General features: G+C 40.1%; 1 protein-coding gene across 1 annotated transcript in view; it reads right to left on the reverse strand.

Moving 5' to 3' along the window:
* Positions 1–16,211, reverse strand: part of DZANK1 (double zinc ribbon and ankyrin repeat domains 1) — a 24,469-nt gene extending 8,258 nt beyond the window's left edge. The window contains exons 1-12 of the mRNA XM_009329484.1: positions 16,103–16,211; positions 15,294–15,447; positions 13,809–13,926; positions 13,346–13,442; positions 12,455–12,579; positions 11,806–11,891; positions 10,998–11,115; positions 9,924–10,037; positions 7,012–7,104; positions 4,955–5,077; positions 3,741–3,905; positions 2,871–3,099 (exon numbers count right to left, since the gene is read on the reverse strand). Of these exons, the coding sequence (XP_009327759.1) occupies positions 2,871–3,099; positions 3,741–3,905; positions 4,955–5,077; positions 7,012–7,104; positions 9,924–10,037; positions 10,998–11,115; positions 11,806–11,891; positions 12,455–12,579; positions 13,346–13,442; positions 13,809–13,926; positions 15,294–15,447; positions 16,103–16,211 (1,531 nt within the window). The remainder of the gene's footprint in view (positions 1–2,870; positions 3,100–3,740; positions 3,906–4,954; positions 5,078–7,011; positions 7,105–9,923; positions 10,038–10,997; positions 11,116–11,805; positions 11,892–12,454; positions 12,580–13,345; positions 13,443–13,808; positions 13,927–15,293; positions 15,448–16,102) is intronic.
* Between the last annotated feature and the right edge of the window lie 1,451 nt (positions 16,212–17,662).

Genomic DNA, 17,662 nt, shown 5'->3' on the forward strand with positions numbered 1-17,662 from the left:
TTTTGCCTGTCAGGATCTCTGGGAGAGAGTCAGGATTCCTTTATGCTGGTACAGGGCATGAAACATGAGGGGCTGAATGTGCCTGGATTCAAAACTCATCTTAAGCCATTTAGAGTTTTTGCAGTATGTCCATTTCTGAAGCAATGTTCTGTTTTCATCAGAGAAAGAAACAAAAGGACTTGTTCTCATTCTTAAGGGATTGTTATCAGGATCTGACTAATTTTATTTTTGAGCATACTTATGGAAAGTAGAGTATGATTTATTCTGTTGTAAATAAATTGTGTAGGCTTGGTAACCTTGTTTAAGTTACACAATGAAGTTGCTCTGACCTTTTCCCTCCCTTCATGTTAAGTGAAGCTCAAAATTGAAAAGAAGCCAAGTCAGAAGAAAAGTGCTGCTCTGACTTCTACAAGAAAAGGCAAGTGCACAAGGCTTTTTGTGCTTGGAGGTCTCTTCCAAGATCGAACTGGTAGAAACTATGACAAACTAAACCAGCAAGTCTTATTTGTTAGGCAGTTTTAAAGGAATATAAAAAAAAAGGATCCACAGAGCCACATAAGTTGTTCCCTGCCATGGTCTCACATGCAGAAACTAATACAAGTTGAAAATAGTTATTAAAAAAATCTAAGCTAGACTACTACTTGGTAAGTGATCCCACCAGAGAAGTTGTCATTATTTGCAATAAACTGGTTCATAACTAGCCTAGATCCCCAGATTTTATTTCAAAAAATCCAGATGGCTGGGAACATATTCTTGCATGTTTGACGTTTTATTACATCTAAAAGGACTTTTGGCAGCACTGATGGAGTACTTGAATTCATGCTGTCAATAGTTGATTACACCTATATCACACTGATTTACTGTTTGTTACAGTAGAAAAGGGGAGGCTTCTTTGTAAAGTTTACCTGGTAAATGACTTGGCTGCTGTTCAAAACAAAGTACAGCAAAAAAAGAAATACAGTACACATCAGAGGATTAGTGTTTTGGTACTGCCGTTATTTCCCCCTGTCCTAACTGGTTTTTTTAATCTTCACAAAAGAAAAGAAGGTTAGTTAATGGCTGATAGGTCGAGAAATAAAAGAACCCCCAACCTTATTTAATCACTTTTATTTAAAAACTTCAGTATCAAATGTCTGATACTATTTGAATTGAAGAAATAATGGACGTATTTGGCGCATATAAACAAGATTTTCCTGGGTGATAGTGTATGGTCTTGTTGATACATGTAGTTTCAAGCCATATATACAGCTCAGCATCAAGGAAAGGGAACAGCATGAAAGACTTGACTGTAACAGACATTTATTGATTTATAGAATGAAACACGTTCCTCAGTCCTTGGCAGGCTCTAAAGGAGAATACATTACATAGTGCAACTTCAACAAAGTTACCTCTGCTTAAATGGACAAAAATTAACATAGTTCAAAAGCAGTTCAGATTTTCTTCCCAACCTTTCCCAGTGAAAGGAGTTCTCACTCACAAGTCAAGAGCTGTACTTCTGATAGAGATACATGAATGTTCAGTGCTACTTTTTTTTTTTTTTCTCTCAGCACTATTCCAGGCCAATCCTTTATTATCTCTGACTAGATTAAGCTTCCTGACATGTTGAGTCAAGTGTTGTATTTCCTACAGTGATGTCTAGGAGAACACGCCACATTTCAGAGCAAAGGAGTAGGAAAAGAGATTTCCCTAGTGATATTTTTAAAAATAAAAGTGCATCATCTGGCAATTTATAGACAGAGTCAAAACAGGAAATTCTAACATTCATTAGTGACTTTTTCTACCCAATAGATAGATTACTACAATAACAGCCTGAGGGGTTGACTCTCTGATTGTAGAAAAGGGCTAGAGATGGGAAAGCAGATCAAAAAGAGTAACCATGGTTTGATGCTGTAGTGATTTAAAATTAACTTATTCTCCAGACTGCACAGCTGGACTGACCTGTGAGATTAAAGACAATTTTGCAAATTGGGCCATTTATTAGGTCCCTAATTAATACTGATGGACTGTCTTCAAGGGTTTGGGATCCGGAAAGCTCAAGTTGGAGTTTTCCCAGGATAGTAAAACTAAAATCTCTAAAAATTGCAAACTTTTTAATGACAGCAAACAATCAAGTGATTCCACAAAGAACTGACTGACCAAACCAGGGACTGTGAAGCAAAATCGTTTGCAGTACCGATACACTAGTCTGTGCATGGACGGTCTCTGCAATGAGCGACGTAGATGTCCTGATACCTTTGTGGGGCTGGAAGATGGAGCCTACAAGAGCTCTCAAGGTTTCTACCAACGCTATTTTTTTGTAATCCTGTTAAGAATCCCTTTCTCTAGTTTAGTTTCCTTCGCTTCCAAAACATCTATAATTTATTCCACAACAGCACCCCAAACAAGTTCTTCACGTAGACAAGCCTCATCATATTTTTCAAGAGCTACGATCCCCTGTGTCTCAGAGTTTCATTTAACCATACTCCCAGCAGGCCCTATCGCAGTACTAACTGAGCTTCATATTGCGTGGGGTGGGGAGGGTGCTGGGAGGTGGGGTGGTTGTTCAGTGGTTTCCAATTCAAATATAGCACACCTACCCCTGATCTTGTAGGATCTGAGGAAATCAAACTACTAGCAAATTACTGAGGCTGCACAGGGGTCAGTAACCATAATTTTGATATTGCTGATAGGCTTTCTTTTAGTTGTTGGTAGAGATCAGTGATCTGAATTCTAAGGCACTGCATTTACAAGTGACTGGTGGGAAGACAGACTTGTAAAGATGTAAATCAGTGTCCTACTGATGCCACATTCCATAGCCTATAATCTTTTCAAGAAAAAGCAAGGTCATACCTTGCAGCTTTGTTTAGAAACATAAAATCAAAACTCCTAACCTTTTCCAGGACTGATGGCCGTCAGGAGAGGCTTATGATCACTCATCTTTTCCAGCTTTTCTTTTTGTGAAATCAGCTCAAGCTCCTTCTTTTCCAACAGTTTGCTAGATGGGTAAAAAAGTCCAATGGTTTGGGTTCCTTTATCTTCTCTTTCTTTTCGTTCTGCCCTTGATTTGGGCAAGGAAATAGGAAGAGGCTGCCAGGCAACTTGAGCTTGAAATTGTTTAGCCTGTGGGGAGTGAGGGGAAGGAAAAGTGTAAGTAATATAATTAGATATAACTAAATGGCTTACAAGCAGAAATTAACTAGAACAGTATACAAAATTGTAAAGGAATGAAAAAGCTAGTGGGAAGAATCAGTAACAATTCTTGATTTTAATTACCAGTCTGTAACAATGAAGCAACTTATCACAAATATTCAAGCAAAAGCAAAACTCTTCATGATTGCCAGCAGAATGACATGTATGCTTTTGTAGGACGAAAGCTGGCCTTGCTAAGTATTATGGTCTTTCTTAAAACAGAGTTTTCAAAGCACTGTTACATATGCATGAAAGAATACCTTGTATCGGCAGGACACAAATAATTCACAAGTAATAAGATAAAAGTACTTAAAGAGCTAAGACTTTCGAAAAGCTGGTTGTTTCTCACTTTCCTATTTAGAATAAGGCTGGATTAAGGCCTTTGGCTAAGGCTATGTTTTGGCAGAAAGCAGTTCGCAGAATAAACATATCCTCGGTTTTGCCCTCAGCTTGCTCACAGACCACAACGTTGTCTCAAAGAGGAAATGAATGGAGTTGTGCCGATCTATACCCGCAGTGGACTAGCCTTTTAGCTGTGTTCAAGCCCGGCTTTATAATACTGTGTGTCTTACCTCAGAAAATCCCAATGAGTCCCCAGCATCCATGAGACTGCCGTTCTGAGAACCCACCCTTGATGGGGGCTCTATGTAAACACCGCAGGACCCACAGAAGCGAGCGTATGGACGGTTGCTTGTACCACACTTGAAACAAGTAAAGTAGGATGGAGGAGGTCCAGGCTGGAAAGTGGAATGAAACGCTTGTCACTACAGAAACACATGATGCATGCTTCAGGAAAGATAAAAGCAGTGACGTGAATTAAAAGGAAGTAAAAGTAGCACTACCTAAAGCTATTAGATTAGAAATATTAACCAGGATACCAGACTGCTAACACACTGGCAGATGCAATACAGTAAATCTTCAGCTATCTCAGCACTGTGCTATGGAGGCAAACATTTTTTCAGACAGATCTAGCATTTTGGTATGTTATTTTTTCAACATACACTTTCAAAAATATTTATTTTCTTTGGCAGAGCCCTGTCATTACTAGTGTGTGCTCTGATGTTGAATATTGACTGCAATTCTTTCCTGGTCAATTCTAACGCTACCCCCACCACCCCAAGTCCCCTGGTACGGTACAGGACCAATGGTTATGTATGCATATAGGGGAGTGTTTAAAATTTTATGTAGACTCAGCTCACAGAAAAAAAAAAAAAATTCTCCTCAAGTGTGATCTTAGCCTGAAACACTATACTTACAAAAATATATACCAGAGGAAATTGTTTACATTGATTGTACCATGCAAAAGCTCTACTGAGCAGCAGTTAGGAGAAAGTACTTGTCTTCAGTGAAGTTAATGAGGCCTTCAGTCAAAAAAAATTGCATGCATCGTCTCATCTCTGCTGATTACCTGTATAGGTGATCATAGCCCAGAGTAGATATGGGAAAACTTGCATTAGGTTAGCCTATACTTTAACCTTTGATGGATAGGTTACTTTGGCAGAGTACACAGCTATTGCATCTCAACTGATGCAATGAGCTGATGCTCATTGACCCATGGTAATTTGTTTACATCTCTAAACCCTTAAGTTGCTGACTGACGTGGGGTTAGGATGTCATCTAAGCCTTTAATTTTTCTTTGTATAATCCCATGTGCTCTAAGCAAGTATTTTGATAATAATAAGCTATGTACTAACTGACAAAAGTTTTGCAAAGATAAGTTTGAAATTGCTGCAGGTCACAGATGAGTAAAAACAGATTTGTCAACGCAAACACTGAGAGCACGTGCCTTGGCTCCACACCGGTCACAGAAACGGGCATCCCATTGGTTAACATGATTGCATTTTGAGCACGAAACTGTCTTCCTTTGCTTACTGAGATAAGGCGAGGGGGTGTCTCCTCCAAACATGGGCTAATAAAACAAAAAAAGCATTAGGGAGAAAATACTTCTTATGAAGAAAAGTTCACAAGCCAAGTAAGGTGAAAGAGGAAAGCAAGCTACTTTGATAACGTAAAGTAATATTCAGCCTAAAAGAATTGTTTCAACTTAGAATAAGCAACAGACTGACTTGGATCTAACCTGTAATTTTTTTCATTACAAAACCACAGTAAAATGTGGCATTAATTAATTTTAAAATATTTTTAGCAGAACTGAGCACAAAAAAAATTTATTTCCTTATCAATCATGTCCTTTTACACTGAGTATTTATTAATATAGCCCCATGTATAAGTACACTCGAAGTTAAGAGGAGGTTTCTCTGCTGATAACTTATATTTTCAAATCCAGAACACAAACAGCTATTTTTCTTTGTACCTTTCTTTGTAGTAGTATGGCAGGGAGAGTGTGTTCAGGCAATGAGTTTTCTCTCCGTTTGGTATTTGCTACATAAACATTTTTTTGCACTCTTTTACCTCATACAAGTTATATATTACCTGGCTTTCCTACTACAATTAACTTATATGAGTATGCAAAAGAAAACAGATTTTTCAGCTGAAACTTCTAGAGGCTGATTATAGATCCTAGTTAGGACAAATAGGTCTTAAATATTTTGTTAGGTTTTGCCTCAGGGCTTTATGCAGTTTATTTTCTCTGCAAGTCAGGAATATGGGTAAGGAATAGAACCCAAGGAAAACTATTTCGATTACAGACACCGCAACAGCAAGTAAGCAAAGACGAAATAGCCCTATTTTCATCTGTGGCCTGCATTGCAATTTGAATGATGTAACCTGGGGGTTCATTTGGAAGACAAAATTTACAAGAGCACAAGTCTAAACATGTTCTTAATCTAAATTATTTAATAACCATTAATAGTAATATCAGCATTATTACTAATTAATTATTCAGGAATGACTATTGTTATCACTAATCACTACTATTAGTAGAAGTCTGATTACTATTAATAATAATTCATTAAGCATTTAACTTTCTCTCTTAGCGACTACAGGTCTCACCACTCAAGTCATATGCCTAACTACGTATGCAGCTACATATTAATATCTACATTCAGTGAAGCAGTTAAACATGTTTATCTCAGGTAAGTACAGATTCCTACTGAAGTTCACTTTGAAATGACACCTCAGTGGCTATACAAGAGACCTTTGCCTCTAGCTACTGACAGTTTTAGAACTCAGGATGTTGCCAATATAATCAGAAGATTTTAACTTGCAGATCATTATTCTTCTCTCATTTCTGTATTTATCACAACCTGGAGAAGTTAAATGTACCATAAGGTTTTCATACAAGACTTTCATCTTCAGAAGTGAAAGTAAAATTCTTCTAAGGAACCAAATGAGCAAGCTAAATGGGGAGTTGAAACAGACAGCAATTTTAGGGGGAACATTTACTGTTGCTTTTCTCACCTCTGTGCAGAGTCACAGCCAAATACAAGCATAGTAGCTGTATGCACGCAGGGGAAGCAGCAAATGGAGGTAAGAAAAATAATGTAAAAGAATATTTTATTTTCACAAAATAATTGAAATCAATGAGAATGATCTTCCTGATGTATATACTCAAGTTTTCTATTGCAATTGGAAATAATCTGAACACAGACAAGACTCCCTTGGAGCCAAGACTACCCATTTTCTAAGAGCCTTCTGAGCTTTCACAACGGCATTTGCAATCCCAACCTCCACAGGAGAAACTTAAAGGTATACGATACGCTTATGTTTAGCTGGACATTTGTGATGGAGCATCTGTGGGAGTACTGGGCTTGAATATGGCATGGGGGAGGGATTCTCTGCTTTTGTAACATAGGCACACAGGGATATGACTTCAGTTTTCCAAAGAAAAATAATGTTATGCTTTGATTTGATTAACCCTAGTGTGATTGATGCAAGAAGCCTTACCGTCTGTATTTCAGGCAGTTTGCTTTCACAAGTCACACAGTGTTTATGGTGAAGAGGATTTCCTGTGCCACACGCCTGACAAATTACTTTACCCTTTTAAATAGAGAAAGAATATATTTCACATAGTATTTGAAAACTGTGAACAGCAATAAGAAGAGGAGGACTTGATCTTACAAAGTGCTGTGGTTATTCAGCCCTGCAGATAGAGGAGATCCTTCAAGTCTGTGCTGTGGGCTTCAGACTTTAGTTAGGCCATATTGCCTGGTCATCACAAATCTACATATCTTGGTGACAATTTTTAAAAACTATGGTACAGTTCCCTCAGGATATCCAGCATCAATACCTCCAGATCTTTTTATGTATTAGTGTCAGTTTGCTTAGTCACTGCACTCACACAAAACAGGTAGTCCACTATCTGCAAGGAAAATTAATAATAATAACAACAACAACAACAATAATAATAATATATCATGAGGGTGCCCTAAAAGATCTTAGCACGGTCACTATCAACAAGTTAGTTTCCACCAGGGCTAAGAATAATGAGTCTGATATTTTGATTGTTGGCACCAAGTAGTTCAGGTTTGTCTTTGCACCTACATGAAGGTTGTCATAAAACATTAAATTTGGCCAATGTCTATAATCTACTTTGACATCAAGCTGATAACTGCCTCAGATTATCAATCTCCTTTGTTATCTGATAGTCTTCAGTCAATAGTTTCTTTTCAGCATCCTTCTCTTTCCAAAAATGTTCCCTTGCAATTATCACAGAACCACAGAATGGTTGAGGTTGGAAGGGACCTCTGGAGGTCCAACCCCGCCCTGCTCAAGCAGGACCACCCAGAGCAGGTTGCCCAGGACCATGTCCAGATGGCTTTTGAATATCTCCAAGGATGGAGACTCCACAACCTCTCTAAGCAACCTGTGCCAGTGCCCAGTCACCCTCACAATAAAAAAGTGTTTCCTGACGTTCAGAGGGAACCTCCTGTGTTTCAGTTTGTGCCCATCACCTCTGGTCCTGTCACTGGGCATCACTGGAAAGAGCCTGGCTCTGTCGTCTTTATACCCTCCCTTCAGATATTTACATACATTGATGAGATTCCCCCAAGCCTTCTCTTCCCTAGACTAAACAGTCCCAGCTCTCTCAGGCTTTCCTCCAGATGCTCCAGTTCCTTAATCATCTTAGCGGCTCTTTGTTAGGCTCTCTCTAGTATGTCCATGTCTCTCTTGTACTGGGGAGCCCAGAACTGGACACTGTACTCCAGATACGGCCTCTCCTAATGCTGAGTAGAGGGGAAGGATCACCTCCCTTTACCTGCTGGCACCACGCTTCCTAAATGCAGCCCAGGATATCATTTGACTTTTTCAAGCAGATCCCTGAAGAGGCCAAAGTCTGCTCTCCTAAAGTCCAGGGCCGTGATCTTGCTTTTTGCCCCTGCTCCTTCCTCTCAGGGTCCTGAACTCCACCATCTTGTGGTCATCGCTGCCAAGGCTGTCTTTGACCTTCATATCCCCAAGAAGCCCTTCCTTCTTTGTAAGTATGAGACCCAGCAGAGCACCCTTCCTCACTGGCTCCTGTATCACTTGTGTCAAACAGTTGTCATCAGTGCTTTCCAGGAACCCCTGGATTGCTTATGCCCTGCTGTGTTGTTCCTCCAGCAGATATCAGGGTGCTTAAAGTCCCCCATGAGGACCAGGACCTGCAAATGTGGGCCTACTTCTAGCTGTCTGTAGAAGGCCTCATCCACTGGTTCTTCCTGGTCAGGTGGTCTACAGCAGACACCCACTACGATGTCACCCATACGGTCATGCGAGCCATCCCTCCATGTCTGTGTGGTCCCATCAAGATCATAGCCCTGCAACTGCACACAGATCTCTAATTCCTTGAGTTTACTCCCCGTACTGCTTGCGTTAGTGTACAGGCGCTTCAGAGAAGGACCCCAGCATGCTGATTTCACAGAAAGGGTCTAGGGGAGTTTCCCCATCATGCTGCCTTATAGGCACTTCCTTGCTTACATGCAAATGCTTGAGGCAACCTCACTTAAGCTCTGTTTTGTTGATTAAGTGTTCCCTTTTGTCCACATCACCCCAAACCCTTTGCTTGTCAGCCCTGTCCATCGTGCCCTCACAGGGCTGCTGGTAACCCTCCCTCCCCTGTTGTTTCTTGTTTAAAACCCTTCTTACTAGCCCAGCTCTCCTGCTGGCAAAGATACCTTTGCCCTGTGAGGTGGATCTCATCTCTCCTAAGGAGATGTTGATCCTCAAACAGGGTCCACTATCATAGAAACCAAAACCTTGTTGCTGACACCAGCTCTGCAGCCAATTGTGGACATGCAGTATCAGTCCTCTCCTCCTCGCACCCTTTCCCCTGACTGGGGGGATCGAGGAGGGTGCCTACTTGGGTCCCCATACCCCTGGGTAGGGAGTATTTTGTAGGGCAAGTTTTGCCTAGTTAAGACCACCAGCACTTTTGGATCATTGATCAAGACTGCGCTCTAAAGTTTGGGGCATATACCCACTGCCCCAGTCCTGCCAGCACATCTGTGCTAAGCACTTACAATCAAATGAGGTAAGCAGAGTAATGAGGACATATTTAATAAACTTAAAATGCTTAGTAACACTAAGGCCATAAATCATAGAATCATAGAATATCTCTCTACTGAACACAAGCACATGCATTCCTGTCATTCAGACTGCTACATCACGTGCTCTTCAGCATGCCTTCCTGAGCTTATGTGGTTTACCTTTAATGATTGTTTCTATTCAAGGTGTTTTTAATCCTACTAACTCTTAAAGCTGTCATAATGTAATTACACAAACCCAAGTTGGATCAAAATATTTGTAATGAAGTCATCTGTTAGAAAAATGCGTGCCAGGAGGTAAATTGCTATTTTGTTGTATTTATTCTCAAGTACCTTTATGCAGTTGTTGGTTTGAGGCTGCAGCTGTGGGGCTATTGGCGACTCACATACAATGCACGTGGGTGTATTCATTGGCACAAGATGTCTGCATTCAAGACATGGTGCCATCTGAAGAAAAAGCCACATCACATCATGTTAAGGACCACAATGAGATCATTAAGGTTATAATGAGATTTTCAGTATTTTCCTGGTTAGAGTCTACATCAGCAGCAAAGTCACTGGAAACATAGCAACTGACAGCAACAGATACTGATATTGATCCTTAAAGATCAAAGGCTATTGAGAAAATATGAAGACAACTGGAAAGAGAATGCTTTACTGACTACTAAAAATATGCCAGAAAGGTACTAAGTTAATTTTCAGTAAATTTAAAATGCTACTATAAAATATGTGCAGGTAGTTCAAATCCTCCTAATTATGAACCTAATCTAAAGAGGTGCTGAATATTCTCAGCCATCACTTGAAACTACAGCATTGCCCCAGACAAGACAACTTTCTGATGATACAGGAAAAAAAATACACCATTGACTTGTTAGATCAGGTTATTATCTCTTGGGAAGAGCTTAGAGAAGATAGTTACAGGCATCACTGTAAAAACTCGGTGCTCTTACATATGCCCACACATGCCACCGTTTAATGATTCAGGCATATTGGATGGATCTTCCACAGCCATGACATAGGCACTAGTTACTAACTAACTAACTGCACTAGTTAGCAATGGAATAAGATGCATATGCAGGTCCTGAAGATATGGTGGTTGTTGTTGCAGGGTGAGGAGGAATCTGAATTTGGTGATGTTTCCTGGCACAAGTGAATAAAGCACAATTTACTTTTTCATTGTTATCCTTATTAAAATATAAGGCACTTGAAGCAATCTATGGTTAATTTTGCCCATCATTTAAGAATTACATCGGGTCCACCGCTAAAGGTATTGAACAAAATAAAGCAATCAGCTTCCCAAATGAAAGTGTGACTAAATAATGGTTTTGCCAGCACTGAATGTGTAATTTGCTGAGGAAGTTGGTTTCTCCAAAGAGGATTTGTTGTTTGTTATGATGTTTTGCTGACCTGCGCCCCTTCAGGGGGTGGGAAGCGACGTACTGGCACGGGTGGGATAGGAGATCCACATTCCTGACAGAAGTGAGCCAAGGGGTCAGACAGGCGAGGTGCAGAACAGTGTGCACATCTGAAAATAAGAGCAAACTGGCTGAGCTTGTTTTGGTATTGTACTGCTGCATAATAATGATTAATCTGGAACCCGTTGTGACAGGACTTAGGCCACTGATTTCTTAGTTGTGGTTTCCAAGCTATGATGGTCCACCATACCATGTCCCAGCATCCACGATGTGAGGTTCTGAACTCCAAACAGCTTTGCAAGGTAGAAAGCTCTCTGGCTGCTATGGAGTTTCATACTTTCTTCCTCACCATGTGAGGTAAACAAGTCTCCTGACACGCAGTCTGTATCAGGCCTCACTGCTGCAACATGGGGAACCACTGATGTAGGTCACGTAACCCTTTCAATGTTGATAAGCACTAATGTTCTGTGAGACCACTCCAGTGAGCAGTTTTAACCTACAGCAGTGAGGGCTGTACTCTAATTTGAAAAGACAGCTTTTCCTCTGATCCTACAGGTGTTAGGAATTTTTCTTTTAAAGGATGATAAGATAGTCGATAACTGTGTATGGTGAGATGTAAATAAAACTATATATAAGAGAAAGAATTTTCAAAGCCCTACCTAGATCACATTCTCTAGTTATGAGTCTGTCTTTGCTTTCCTCATTTTTATAGAGCCCCACAGCATTATCAACTTGGTTGCAAAAGGCAATTGCTCAGTTACTTTCCAAGGACAAATATGTAAAAAGGAGAAGTCACTTACTTGAGGAAATCTGTTTCCCTCTGGATCCTTGCCACCTGTGTGCTTGCTAAGCTTTTCCGGCTAGTCACTGCAGAAGAACTAGCAAACTGAAATAAAGGTAATTCTTTAGCCTGAGTAAGCGCATATTTGCAAAACACATGTAAGAGTAGCTAAATCAGCTAAAGATGTTATTTGAGACAAACTGCACTGAAATGCATTACTTTAAGGAATATCTGCTACTCTTGATTCCCCCATTAGCTGCATTAAGGACCCACAGCTTCTTCCAATAAAAATAAATCAATGTCTTGCTCTTTACTTCCAAGACAGTGTTACTGAATATTAAGTTTTAAATACCAACTTGCCAACCTATAGCAATAATTATTTGCTAATTGCAGATTCAGTAATGTATTAGAAGAGAATTAGTAGGAATGCAGGCATTGTTAATTTGCTTTGCCTGGCTTTGTCCTTACTGTAATGGTGTACGGCTTTGGGCATTCCTATTCCAGTGTGTCATTACCAGTAAATTTAAATTAGTACTGTATAATACAGCCAAAGGCATTAATTTCTGAGAGATTATATCAGAATGATCACAAATCTTCACATCTTTATTTTTTAGAGCTCAGTTCTGATGACAGCCTTTTACAGTTTTCCTCAACACCCCTTTGCTTACCTGTAACGACTCTACTGGTAGTGCTGAGATGGATTCCTCTCCATACTCTGTTGTTTCCAAATGACTGGCAAGGAGCTGTGGTCCTTGCAGGGACCTGTGAGCAGTCTTTCTTTCTGTTTCCAAGTCTAAAATTACGATCCTGTTATTCCACTGTCATTCACTTCATGCAGTTAACATATATCTTATCATTAATATTACATACTCTCATTTTAAATTCCAATAGCTAAGCATATTCGAAAACGTATCTGACATCCAGATTTTGGGTTCAAATAAGCTGCACGGAATTACAGGAAATTAAACTAGAAGAAACCTCAGTCCTCTCTGAAAGAGCTTACTTTTGTATTTTTCTCTATTTACAGTTTTCTTCCTTCCTGCATGCTCAAAAATACCCCAGCTCCGAAGAGTAAATTAATGAGTAAACATTAATATGATTCCCGGCTCTTAAACAGTCCCATTGCCATTACCATGGAATAACAGGCTTCATCTATAGAGAAAATCTGGGTCAAGCTTTCATTTCTGCTTTGTGTACTTATTTTGGAATCTTACTGCAAGCAAGTATCAGTAAGGAACTCTGTAAAAGATTTGCAATCCCATCAATTTAACAGCATTTTCTGGCACAAAGGGAAATATAGACTGGGCCTTGTTATGTTGCTCAGAAATGAATGACTTTTTAATATGTTTTAAGAGGTAGTGTGATATGTATGGAAGTTAATTTTTGTTCTCTATTGACAGTGTTGAGCAATTGAAATTGGAATTCCCAGAAGATGTTCTGTCTTCTGAGATGGTTTTGAAATTACCCATATTTTACCAATGATATAAGAGGAGAACCTTACACTGCCTATTTTCAGCTAAGACAGAAGTCTATTTCAGTCTTATGAAGTAATACTGTACCTTGAAAATCTTGGGGTGCTTCACTCCAGGCAGGCTTAATTTCCACATTCACTCCATTCTTCTTTGGTTTTGTAGTAAACATCCCACCTTCCCTCTCCTAAAAAGTAATTCCATTTGAATTCCAAATGAAATATTTGGTTTTGCTCTAATCCCCTCTGCTATAGTTATTTTTTATGATTTTAAAAGTACATGCTTATTTTCAAGGCAAGCATTTGAAAATCTTAAATGATAAATGTGTTTTAAAAATATTTGACCTGAACTGGTAATGAAAGACCAGTGAAGAAGAAAAAAAAATTGTCCCCTTGAAATTTTAGTGTTACAAAAAGGACTGAGGCAGCAAAGATGAGCAAACGGAGGTAATAAAATATATAAAAAGTATAGGCAATCAAGGTTTAATCTCTAAGTAATACCACACATACAACATTTTATATTCAGACAGGGAGTTAAATTTGCTAAAACTTGCCTGTGTGGCGATATCTTTTAGGAAATTCTTGTCATTGTCTTCAACAGAGAAGAGGATGTTTGGTTGCTTGTAGTCTACCAGAAATACCTTTGTTACAACTGTACTCTCCCTGCCATCCCTGAAAATCAATGTTCATAAAACTATACACAGGCCACAAACCCATGTGTAGCAAAAAGTAAATCACTGATGAACGTGGCTCATTTGCTGGTACACCTCTTCCAAGCTTGCGAGTCATTATTTCAGTTAATAAGTATAATACTGGGCAATACTCTTAGTAACTACTGCTTTGTTTTGTTCTTTTTTAAATGTATTTTCAGTTTAAAATGTGCACACTAAGAAGTTACCAATAAAATGTATGAATATTTTAATCCTTCAACATCTTTTACATGTAAGACTCTTGATACTCCTATATCTGCTTTCTGGGGTAACTACTGTTTGCCAGCATCACAGAAAATAGAGGAGATTAAGACTTTCTTCCATTCATAATACCATTTTCATTTTTGCAGTCAAGCAGCAGGTAGCATCCTGTTCATTTGATATAACAACTGTCATGCTCTACCATTTATTAAATTACAGCAGTAACATTAAAATGGCTGTAAATGACCAAAGCATTCATTTAGGATTTATTGTCGTTCTAGAGCATCTATTTAGCCCTCCTGAAAATGTCTTAATAAAAACATACTGGAAACAAGTGTTAATCCATGTAGTGATATCAGAAAATACACATAGGCCTAGGTTTGTGTTGTTATATTCCAGTGCAGACACAAGCAAAAGCTACCTGCGGGTGCTAATAGTGGGGAACAGCAAGCACAAATCCCCAGCTGGAGTGGAAGTTTCCGCTCCCTTGAAAATAAAAGATAATACAACAGGGTATAGACAGAGAATACGTGTCCTCTCTCTGTCTCTAAGCATGAAGTTAGTTTGGAGAAAGTCAGTGGCTGTGCAGCAAAATCCAGTTTTCCTTCTATGTATTGTATTTTTACTTTACCCTTGTACTTTGCCATTGTACTAACATTGTACTTAAGCTGTGAGGTTTAGCATTCTGTGCTTCTTCAAGAGAAACTAAGCAGATTCCTGGGAAGACCAACTTCCATAAATCTGCTGAATCACTGGATGACCCCAGAAAGCACCATACTAGTTCCTCTGGCATTTTTTATGATCACGCTCAAAAGGATTGAGCTCTAAGTATAGTATATTTTATTAGTTTCTCACGCACAGCCTCTACAGATCATTGGCCTACATCCCCAGCCCAGGAGATAAACATCCGAGAGATAATCCAACTGCACAAACACTTAATGGATAAAAAGTGTTATGAGAAAGTGAAGTCAATGCGACCCATGAAGATCACTTGGATTGCAAACTGGCTGGAGAAAGGAGCATCTCTCGTTTGCGAGGTATGGAGTACTTTAAACGGCATGGCTCCAATCCATGACTGGGATATCTGTCCCTTGTCAAAATACAACTAAAATAAAACAGGATACTTACTTTGTAACTGCCAGTGCCTTGACCGTTATTTTCCCAACTGGTAATATGATAGGACCCTTATACTTAAAAGTGTTATGCTCTCCATAGCCAGGTTTCCTGATGAGTTCTGGTTTACTTCCGTCTAAAGTGTAATAAATGGAGACCTCAGGTGTATCTGAAAGACAGAGAGAAAGTAATTAGCCAAACTGTATTCAACCTGTGAAAAACAAGCTCTACACTTCAAAGTACTCACTACTGTGCTTGATTTTTCTCACAGAAACAAAATAAAGCAGTTCCATAAATGGCTGAATGTTTGAGACCAAAACTGTTTCTCCCATGAAAAATTACTCAACAAACACAATTTCATTATAAGCAATATTTCTCTTCATAAAGTAGCTGTGCAATGGTTTTGTATGAAAACTGCAACAGCTTGTCCGTTCTAAAGACAGAAAAGATATTTTCTCCCACGGTGAAAGGTGTAATTTCAAAAATTGTACGGAAAACCTTTGGAGTGAGCCTGGCACATGATACTTTCAAGCACTGGTTTTGCAGTCAAAGTGAAATGCAACAGCTTAAGAGCTTGATCTTGGACGCAATTAAGACTGCGAACATATATGAAATAACTCATGTCAATAATATTGTTTGAGTGCATAAAATTAAGTGCAAGTATATTTGGTGTATCAAAACATGTTGGGTAATTTTGTAAGTTCCTTAAGGAAGTGGGCATTCATAAAAATCATAATTAAATGCAAACAAAAGAATAGAGGCTAAAAGTTTCAAATGAACACATAAGAAAAGGTTTTACATAGAGTCAAAGCTCTTATTCATACCTGATTTTATTTCTATGGGAGTATTTGTGTCTATTTCATGTTTAGCCTTCCCTGGAAGAGGTATTCGAAGTGGTATGACCTGAGGAACCGAGACAGAGCCAGCTGTCATTTTGCTCAGCAGTGATCTTTAAAAAAGAAAAACAAAAAGGCAGACAATTTTTCTAAACAGAAGAATGCATTGAGAAATAGTCTTTTAATGTGATTCCTTGTCTTAATTTGTTCCTCTTAAAAGAGAAAACACCAGGTTCTTTAAACTGTTAGTTCTCATTAGTGTTTGCATGATTTTCACATTGAAAAGGAGCACGATCCTAACAACCATCACACTTCCGACTTATTCTCCTGTTTCAGAACTGTGAACAAAGCTTGGGATGAGCACTGTCGCTTTCATTTCGCTTTGGCCTTCCTTGCTCAAGTCTGATTTCCATGTACTCAAGTGAAACAGCTTTAGCATCATACATCGGTGATGCATGGTTAAGAGTGAGTGACAGCGAAGTATCTCTACCCTAGTCATGGCAGATGTGGTGTCATTTTCTCTGCAGGAAGAACCAGCCTCTTGTTTCATCGTGGCCACTGAATATATACAAGATGTCCTGAAAAGGACTAAAACAAGACAGCTATTCCTAAAGCTTATCTCAGCTATCGTATGCATTAAGAATATACCTACAAAACAGGTGCCAAACATGATTTATCATAACTTACACAGCCATTATTGTGTCACAGAATTCAAGAGTGAAAAATTGCATTTGGGTACGATAACATTTTACAGTACAAAAAGATGTACTCCAGATCTTGGGAATTGATACTCAGGGCCAGGAAACATGCCTACACTAGAAGGATTTGGTTTTGTAACCAACCCTTCAATCCTCCAGAAACGTGTCTTACGCTACTCATCAACGCAGACAGTAATGATTCAGCACGGGAGGTGTTTGTTAGTCCACACTCTCACTGGGGCTGTGACGAGGTATGCCACAGTGCTGCCTGCAGCTGCCCATCTCCTTGGCTGGGTTGCCCGAAACAGCGGTTAAGGAGTGTGGGCAGTTCTCAGCCAAACCCTCTCGGGCTGCACGCAGCGGCACGGGAGACGCAACGATGGGTGGATCAGATCTTTACCTGACACGAGGGGGCAGAGAGTATTTTTCCTCAAGGACCCGCCTGCTCTTGGCACACCTGGACCAAAAGCACAGTGCCCTGTTTCAGCTTTCTGGGAGCCCACCAGCGGTGGGACACAACCGGTCCTGCCGGCACCCCCAGCATGCCCAGCCCCTGCCCCAGCGTGGGCTCCGTCCCTGCCTGCCCGTGCCCCCCCCCCCCCCATGGCAGAGCCCCCCCCGCCTCACTCCCCCATCCCCGCTCTACAGCCCCTGCCACCCTGCTCGGTCCCACTGTGCGTGCCTGACCACCCCGCTGGATCCCGTCCCACAGCTCTGCCCACCCCATGCGGTCCCATGGCAGACCCTTGCCCACCCCCTCAACACCCACTCGTACAGCCCCTGCTCACCCCGCTGGATCCCGTCCCACAGCCCTGCCCACCCCATGCGGTCCCATGGCAGACCCTTGCCC

The sequence above is a fragment of the Pygoscelis adeliae genome, unplaced genomic scaffold (genome assembly GCF_000699105.1).
Source record: "Pygoscelis adeliae isolate BGI_AS28 unplaced genomic scaffold, ASM69910v1 Scaffold118, whole genome shotgun sequence".
NCBI lineage: Eukaryota > Metazoa > Chordata > Aves > Sphenisciformes > Spheniscidae > Pygoscelis > Pygoscelis adeliae.